This window comes from Sinocyclocheilus anshuiensis, unplaced genomic scaffold (assembly GCF_001515605.1).
Source record: "Sinocyclocheilus anshuiensis isolate Anshui unplaced genomic scaffold, SAMN03320099.WGS_v1.1 scaffold2171, whole genome shotgun sequence".
Lineage (NCBI taxonomy): Eukaryota > Metazoa > Chordata > Actinopteri > Cypriniformes > Cyprinidae > Sinocyclocheilus > Sinocyclocheilus anshuiensis.
Genome location: NW_015537929.1, coordinates 567,033 through 576,758, shown reverse-complemented (window position 1 = coordinate 576,758; position 9,726 = coordinate 567,033). Strand labels below are relative to the sequence as shown.

At 35.9% G+C, this 9,726-nt stretch overlaps 1 protein-coding gene across 3 annotated transcripts in view; it reads left to right on the top strand.

Moving 5' to 3' along the window:
• The window catches only part of LOC107657944 (E3 ubiquitin-protein ligase RAD18-like), a 34,690-nt gene extending 32,138 nt beyond the window's left edge, over positions 1-2,552 (top strand). For 2 of the 3 annotated variants that reach the window (XM_016446300.1, XM_016446314.1), the window contains one exon: positions 2,355-2,552. Coding sequence is in view for 1 of the 3 variants with exons in the window: in XM_016446314.1 (XP_016301800.1) it covers positions 2,355-2,367 (13 nt within the window). In the remaining 2 variants the exon portion in view is untranslated. The remainder of the gene's footprint in view (positions 1-2,354) is intronic. The other variant, XM_016446297.1, reaches the window with a different exon arrangement.
• Positions 2,553-9,726: the final 7,174 nt, after the last annotated feature.

Sequence of the window (9,726 nt, the reverse complement as noted above, 5' to 3'; positions counted from 1 at the left end):
TGGCTGCAATATAACAAAGAGTGAAAAATTGAAGGGGGTCTGAATACTTTCCGTACCCACTGTATGTACACTGAGATGAAAACTGTCCATACTTGGAATTTCTTTTGACAATGAAGGTCCTCGTCACGCATTGGCTTGTAGTCAAGCTATGAAGCCATCTTAAAGCTCCTCCATTTCAGATGAAGCGAATCAATTAGTTCTGTTTGTTAAGAGCTGATCTGGAAGATATTAGGATCATTGCATGTTTGGATAAGCCGTTGCAAATGTCGTGCTAGTAATCCAGAGTCATAAGCCAGAACCTGCAAAGGAACTTTGCATTTTCAGAGTTCTCTCCTGATTTGTTAAGCTTATCCTGAGGGTTGTCTTTTGGCATCTTTAGCTAGTATAACGAAAACATCTGCTTCAGCCCTCTTGGTCCCTTACAGAAGCTCTTGGTTGTGAGATTTTTGCTGCATCTGTCATTAAGCACTGGATGATCTGCCAGAAGAGACATCTCTTTCACAGTTTGAATTCAGTCAGTAGTCATCATCTCTGGATGATTGCCTCCCCTTTGCACCCATTCCGATTTACCGTTCTGATTTTATATTTGAGCATGTTGAGTAGTAGGGGATTTGGATCGGAAAGGGCCTCAAGCTGGGATTCAAACTCTGATCAGGTGGCCACATGGCTATCAGCTCTTACATTTGACTTCTTTTTTAAAATCTTTATAATGCAGCATGCATATAATCCATAAGGCTAACGACACCTTGATTGTATTATTTTGTATAAAGTAAATCCTGGAAAGGTTTTTTTTTAAATTTTGTGCTAGTATTTATTATGCATTGTTTGTATTTCACTTTGAAATAGTTCCAGCATTAAGTATATTCTGGCTAAAGAAGGAAATTATGTTTGGATAACAAAGTGTAGATTCTAGTAAGCTTTGGGTTTCACTTTTACTCCACATTTGGATTTCAGTTTTTAAGTTCCCCTCAAAATTCCTTTGTTCTGTTTTAGGAAAAAAAGAAAAAGAACATCAGTGTTTTCAAAGTAAGATGATCTGATCTTATGGAAAGGAAAATAATAATTGTACAGACACGACATGATATTAATCAGAAAGGACAAAGAGAAATGGGCGAAGAAACTTAATTTCCAGTAACTCAGACATTGCACATACCAACTTGAAAACGAATGCAGACGAGTCATTCTAAATGATAAAAGCATGTCCTTGAAAAGCAGCTGAATTATAGTCCTTAGAAATACTGGTCACACTGTGAAATTGGACTTCATCCATGATTTTATTTGTGAAAGGGCATTTGTCTGCAGACTCAGAAGGAGCTTCTGACTATTAGGCCCTACGGCAACAGCAGTGAGTGATGTGAATTAACACTCACCAAGCATGTAAAACCAAAAGAATATTTTTGTTTGTTTGTTTTACTTGGGTTACAGGGTTGTGCTTAACAAATGCAGTCAACACTACCGTTTGTGTAAAAATTGGAAATGTAATATTTAATTAGTATTTAATATTTAATTTTTATAATTTGTAATTTATTAATCACTTGTCATCCTGCCATGTCATAGTGTCCAAATAATGTTACTTCATAAGTATCTAAATTTTAAGGAATATTACTTTTTTAATGTGTTAACATGATTGTGTACAAAATGTATTCTAAAACTAATTTATTTAGACATCTAATTGAACTGCAAAGGGTGTACTCATGGTGTTAATTTTCTTAAGCAGAATAATGTCATTTTCTCTGTCTCAAGCAGTCAAGCAGACAGAGAAATGAAGAGACGTCTGACTGATTTTTAGAAAGAAATGCCAAAAGTTGCGGTGTGGGTGTTGTACTTTGCTGTGTATTACGAGGACACACTTCACAGCAAAACAAGATGAACCTAAACACAAATTGAAGACAAACTGGCTAAATTAACAAGAGGCTGAGTGAATGATTGTCTGAGTTTGAGCTTCGGAGAGGAAATGGCTTTAGTCTATTGCGATTTTTGCAAGCTCCGGCATCTCTGTGGACACCATACTGCTGCTCTAATAATGAATTTAGTTATTCAATCATCATTAGTCTTAGTGCTGTTGTTTTTGCCTACATGTGTCGGTTTTAATAACGATAATGAAAAGGCTTCCATGGGGAAAAAATGGATGCAGTTTGTGTAATGTGTCACGGCATGCAACTAAAAGTGTAAGAGTTTTTACAGTCCGCATTATTCTTCAAAATGATTATACAGTAAAAGTCCATTCAGGAGAGAGATCAGTACCTCGTTTTGTAACTCGTTTTTGTTTGATTATCTCTCTTTGCTCGATTTAACCTGTGCATTGCTGTAGTGCCAAATGGACCAATTTCAACCATGTGCAATTCTCTCTCTAGACACAGCGAGTGAATTCTCCTCTCCAGAAGTCCAGAGCAGCCGGTTACAGAGAGGTCTCGACTCCCATAGGGAAGATGTTTGAAGACCCTGTGAAGAGACATCCCTAGTTCATTATGTAACACGAGTATCAGTTTTGAGGTTTTTCTGAGCTAAATGTGTGGTCTAAATGTCTGATCCAGTTTCCCACATATTATGTACAGTAGTTTTTTTTTTTTTTTTTTATCATTTCATTACAGTATTTTTTTTTTTTTTTTTAATCATTTCAGTATTATGTTTTCTCCAATAAAACAGAAAAAACAACTTTTTGTGGAATTTATGTAATCCATTCAGAATTTCATATGGAACTTCTTATATACTCAGAGAAATCTTTTATATATATATATATATGTGTGTGTGTGTGTGTGTGTGTGTATATATATACTCAATCTTTTCTGCCATCTTTGCTCCTGATTTACTAATTATGTTGGAGTTGGAAGAAAAGGATATGAGGAGACCACTGTCCCAGAGCCCTCACTGGCAACTATCCTATGTCATGAAAGGAAGCAGATAGGTCTATTTCATATTTTTAAAATAACAGCTGTTAAAAAATCTACAATATCTGCATATATTTGTATATTTCTTCTTTTTTTTTTTCAGGATACACAGTTACTTTTTAGAGGATATCAAGGGAAAAATATGTTTGTAATAGATCTGTAGTGACGGTTTCTACTAGCAGGGACTGATAGGGCCTGTAAAACCTGTACAGCCTTCTGGTATTATTTGGCCAGAGACTTATGAAATGCATCTTACCTCCTGCTTTTGAATTGTTCCCAATTGTGCTGTCAAGACTAATAAATAGTGAGGGTTTCCTATGCGCAAGATTTTTGATTCTCATCCAAGCAGATAAACAAACTCAAGCATGCACATGCACTGTAAGCAGTCTTTACATGTAAGTCCTGTCGCATCTTTCTTGTTTCAGAGCTACACCGTAGACAATTCTGTTAATGACTACATGACTAAAACATTATTTCGGAAGGATTACACTTGTCTACGTTATAAAAATGCCAAAGCTGCACTTCACATTAGACTGTTTACAAATCACAGGCCAGCTTGAGGCTAGATTTCAGAAAAATGTATCCACTAAAACCTACTAAGTTATTAAAATAAAATAATTTGAGTTGAAAAATCGTTGAATATATATATATGTGTGTGTGTGTGTGTGTGTGTGTTGCTCTTGGCTCTTTCTACTTTGGCAAAGTGTGTGTTTGAATATATATATATATATATATATTAGTGGTGTGTGGCTTATTTTAGATTAATATTTAGATTTATGGGTCATTTTTGATTAATAGAAAATAGAAGGCTTGAGGAAAGCACTGAACCGTTGCTAATAAATTTGTAAAGCTGCAGGTTTAAGTAGTCTGCGGGATTTATACTTTTTTGTTTCAAGATTTAGAATAACAAATTAAATTTACATGTTAATGTTGCATAGACTTGAACAGCAATTTAAATAATGCTGTGTTCGCATTTTTTTCAGGATACACAGTTACTTTTTAGAGGATATCAAGGGAAAAATATGTTTGTAATAGATCTGTAGTGACGGTTTCTACTAGCAGGGACTGATAGGGCCTGTAAAACCTGTACAGCCTTCTGGTATTATTTGGCCAGAGACTTATGAAATGCATCTTACCTCCTGCTTTTGAATTGTTCCCAATTGTGCTGTCAAGACTAATAAATAGTGAGGGTTTCCTATGCGCAAGATTTTTGATTCTCATCCAAGCAGATAAACAAACTCAAGCATGCACATGCACTGTAAGCAGTCTTTACATGTAAGTACTGTCGCATCTTTCTTGTTTCAGAGCTACACCGTAGACAATTCTGTTAATGACTACATGACTAAAACATTATTTCGGAAGGATTACACTTGTCTACGTTATAAAAATGCCAAAGCTGCACTTCACATTAGACTGTTTACAAATCACAGGCCAGCTTGAGGCTAGATTTCAGAAAAATGTATCCACTAAAACCTACTAAGTTATTAAAATAAAATAATTTGAGTTGAAAAATCGTTGAATATATATATATATTAATATTTAGATTTATGGGTCATTTTTGATTAATAGAAAATAGAAGGCTTGAGGAAAGCACTGAACCGTTGCTAATAAATTTGTAAAGCTGCAGGTTTAAGTAGTCTGCGGGATTTATACTTTTTTGTTTCAAGATTTAGAATAACAAATTAAATTTACATGTTAATGTTGCATAGACTTGAACAGCAATTTAAATAATGCTGTGTTCGCATCCTTGAAAAATTGCTGTAATTACAAGATTGCAACTGAGCTTCTCCTCAAAGCTGTTCTCATTCTTAGTCTCAAATTATTTGTTTCTATGGCAACGCTCAATGCTAAAGAGCGTTTACGTACAGCTTTGTTATCGATGACTGCAAAATACTTAATCACTACATTATTTCACCTCTATATGCTCTTGCAAAATATTTAAGAACAAAGCGCACCACTGGCTATAATAACATTGAAATAAATGCCAGTAAATTACATTTCAAGCGGTGTACATGTGACAGGCTTAGAAAACTAGAACAAAAGCATTCAGCACCATGTGTGACCCTTTAATAAAATTAGCAGTAATTCTTTGCATTGGACACATTTATGTCAATGGTAAGTACAGTAACTGACTCACTGCAGTCAGATGTAGCAGTACTGGTTCAAGGCCCTATTTGTTCATTCTGCTGGTTCAAGGACCCTAATTATTCCTACCCCTATTCCTAGTCCTTGAAGTTTTTTTTTTCCTCCATATTTCTGAGAGTGAGTCTCAGTCTACATAATATACAGTATTACAACCCCTTTCCTTTTCTAGGGGACGGCAGCTGTGATGTTGAATTTGCTTGTCATTTGTAATCATTGGTCAAGTGTTCAGCATAAGCTGCTTTTAAATTGATGTTGTGTTTGTTTAAATGTGCACTGTAGGGGCAAGATAATTCGATTTACTCAAGGTCTAACAACATGGAGAAGGGAGCATAGGTAAATCGATCGATACGGTAATTGAAAACAGAATGCAAATACAGCTCAAAAAAGTGACAGTAAGTGACATGACAGGTCAAAAATTACCCCATTCAAAAGTTTACATACGTTTGATTTTTAACACTTTTTCATTATTTAGATAATCCATGTTGTTGTTTTTTTTGTGGTGGTGGTTGTTCTTGTCTGTCCTGTTCTTCAGAAAAATCCACAAGGTCCCAATAAGAGTGAGTCTCAGTCTACATAATATACAGTATTACAACCCCTTTCCTTTTCTAGGGGACGGCAGCTGTGATGTTGAATTTGCTTGTCATTTGTAATCATTGGTCAAGTGTTCAGCATAAGCTGCTTTTAAATTGATGTTGTGTTTGTTTAAATGTGCACTGTAGGGGCAAGATAATTCGATTTACTCAAGGTCTAACAACATGGAGAAGGGAGCATAGGTAAATCGATCGATACGGTAATTGAAAACAGAATGCAAATACAGCTCAAAAAAGTGACAGTAAGTGACATGACAGGTCAAAAATGACCCCATTCAAAAGTTTACATACGTTTGATTCTTAACACTTTTTCATTATTTAGATAATCCATGTTGTTGTTGTTTTTTTTGTGGTGGTGGTTGTTCTTGTCTGTCCTGTTCTTCAGAAAAATCCACAAGGTCCCAATAATTATTTGGTTTTCCAGCATCTTTTGCATATTTGAACCCTTTCCAGCAGTGACTGTATGATTCTGAAATCCATCTTTTCACACAACAACTGAGGGACTCATATGCAACTATCACAAAAGGTTCAACCATTTACTGATGCTCAAGAAGGAAACGAGATGCATTAAGATCTGGGGGTGAAAACTTTTGAACAGGATGAAGATGTGTACGTTTTTCTTATTTTGTTTAAAATATCAAATTTATTTTTTTTTTAACTGCCCTTCAGAAGATACTTGCATGTTTCCCAGAAGAGAAAATAAGTACATGGACAGTGGACATTTACTAATTTTTACACCAGTAACGTATGCACTCATGACCTGGCACATTCCCACAGCATTGTGGAATAAAATGTCTCCATTCTCTGCTGCTTGCTTATTCTGTTTTTTCATATCTTTAATATTATTCCTTTGCTGTTTTTTTTCCCCCTTTAAAATGCAATTCTCCCAGCTTTCCCCTTCTACATCGCTCTATATCTTTGTCTTCTCTGACTGCCACCATCTTTCACTTTCCCACGTGTCTTGTATCTCTTTACCCTCTATTATCTATGTCTCCCTGCTCCTCTGTCTCAGGCTGGAAAGCTCCTGTGCTTGTCATCCATAGTCATAACACCTCGGTCTCAGGGTTTGGAAAGGCACTCAAGCAAGCAGGGGGCTTATCAGAGCCAAGAACCAAAAGGGATGTGCACACACAGACCCTCCCACAAATCCTTCTGAAAACACTGCTCTCACACACACACTCACACAGCTTTCCATAGCAACAGAACACACATACAGAACTGCATATGGGCAGATTTTTTTTTTCTCCACAAAAATCATAAAGAAATCTCATGGATTATTCTAAAATACTTTGTAAGTCAGTTTTACACTATTTAAACATGTATTTGTATGCTGTTAATGTGCTTTTGTTTGTTTTTGATGCACCGTGCAAAAAAACAGTTCACAAATTATAGACTTGACCTTCATGTTTTATTTGAGTGCTGAAATTTTTAGCTGATTAAGAAAAGTGCTCTCATGGTAAAACGCTTTTTTTTTTTTTTTGGCATCAGAGAAACATTACGGCCCATTTAGCATCTTTAAAAAACATTATTAGCATTAGTTTGGATACTTAAGGTAGTTTCCTAATATTGCAGGATCTGATCATTATGAACATATTTATTTATGCATTTTTCCATCCATTCTCCAAACCACTTATAGGTATAGTTAGGCATTTATTTTGTGCGGTTTGTTTTTGCTACGATCAGACTCACTTTAAACAAAAATATGATTAAAATTCATTCACATTTCAGAAAGGTGCATGACTTTGAATAAGTGCAAAACTAAATAAGAGGTTAATTTCTAAATGAATATTATTTTTACATATTCATCATTGAAGATCCCAAATATCAAGAGAAATCTTAAGGCCCATTTATTAGTTAGCATCAGTATGATACTCAAGGAATTTTCCTAATCTTACAAGAACTTACCTTTTTTTCTGAATATTTATTGATTGGATGTATAAATTCATAAAATATTCTCTCAATCACTTGTCCTATAGGGTCGCAGGGATGCTGGAGCCTTTTATTTATATAGTTAGTTAGTTAGCTAGTTATCTACAATGTGTTTTGCTGGGATCAGACTGACTTAAATTAAATAAAAATGTAATTAAAATGAATTGTGGTAACATTTCAGAAAAGTGCATGGCTTTTTGGTAAAATAGATAATTTTCTAAATTAATATTATTTTTACATATTCATCATTGGAGACCCCAAATATAAAGAGAAGTAAAAGTCTTACAAGAAATATAAAGACTGATTTTCAGAATGATATGAGCTCAACCCATGAATGCAGATGCACAAATCTTGCGATATGGAGTGATTTAGGTACTGCAGTGTTCATCACATATTTATGATATTTTCTGTGCCATGCTAGTCTCTCCAGTGCAGGTTGATATTTAGGGAGCATGAGCAACATGACCAATCGATAACAAAACAAAGCTGACCAATTTGCTGTGATCCCCGAGGTGCACCGCGTTCTCCACTGCAGTACATTGCTTAGTGTTCCTCTGGACCAGGGCCAGATTTTTGCGCATATGCCCATCCCCTTCCCTATTTACCCCGTCTTCTTGCGGTTTCCTCACCAACGCAAACTCCCCCAAATGTGAAAGCTCATTGATTCGGCCCCACTTGAATTAAACACCTTGAGCCTGAGCACAGCACTATGACTGGCCAGTTTGTTGCGCAAAGATGCTGCCAGACATTCCGCTGTGAGCACGGAAACACGTCCCAGTGCAACTCTGCTCCATTAACAATGTGTCTTGCCCATTCTCAGTTCACTTCTGCTTCCAATCCATTCCCACCAAGGGACACAAACAATCCAGTCATGACCCCTTCGTAATTTCATGTAACACTGCCAAGAAGACTCAGATTTAGAAACTTTCTTATTTTCAGAGAACAGCATAGCATAGAAAATGAGATGTGAAATGGAAACTTGGCTTGGAAATCATAGCGAGAGATGGGATAATTAAGTTGCACTCTACATCACAATAGCGCTTACCAGCTGTGGTGAATAACATTTATTCCATGACTCACTTCATTACATCTGTTGCACACTGCTGGTGTCAGTGCGCACGCATATGTGTTTTCTTTCTTGCTGCCACTGTTCACAATAGTAAGTAATCTTTCGAAATGGAAACTAATTTTCAGTGTTGATATTTCTAGTGTTCCACTGTCATATAACATGACTGCATTGTTTTAAGTTGACATGAAAAGGCATTTGCGAATTTGTTTTACTTCCATAATGTGATGCATTTATTTGTTTTTTTTTTATCAGGAATTGAAACTGGATTGTGAATGAAGCCAGACCTGAAGTAGGCTGACTACTGAGCTACTAAGAATTTGACTCAGGATGACCTACAGGTATCAGTAGTTGAAATGTCATCTTTAAAATTACAAAATGTGTAGAACACTTCAAAAGGCAGAAATGCACCGCTATAATTAAAGTCTGTTAATCTTGTGGTTAACAGGCAAAATCTTGGGCAGAAAATACTTGTCAGGATGTGCTGCCTCCATGAATACCTTGTGATGAAGGACTAACTCGCTACCCTACTCCAAACCCTAACTTTTTGACCAATATTTGGAGGCTTATGGTCAAGTTCATCATTGAATACATCATGATGTATCTCAATGGAAATGCCACCTTTTTCAAATCACAAAATTTTTACATTAACTGGAATTTATTGGTAACATTTAGAATACAATTGCAATACTAAAATAATATTTTTTAATTTGAACAATATTTTTACCAGTGGCGGCTCGTGGGTTTTAAAATAGAGGAGGCACACTAATTGTATTGGTCTGGGATCCCTGCCGATTATTATTATTATTTGCTTAACCACTTTAAAATGGCTTTTTTGGTTGCTTTTAGTCAGAAAACGTAAAGAAAACGACATACATACAGCAAGATAAAATAATTTCACTTACCTGGCCTATCACTTGAAGCAAACATCCATCCCTTCCTAAAAGTCTGTGTTAAAAGAGAGCTAGCCTCCCTTACGACTCGAGGTTTCTTTTCTCAACACTCCTCAGCGCTGGAAGTAAACACTTGATGCTGATTGGCTCATTTTTTTTTACCAACGGAGGCACAAGAGCTCATCTCTCCCCCGGGCTCCAAGAAGGGTCTGGCT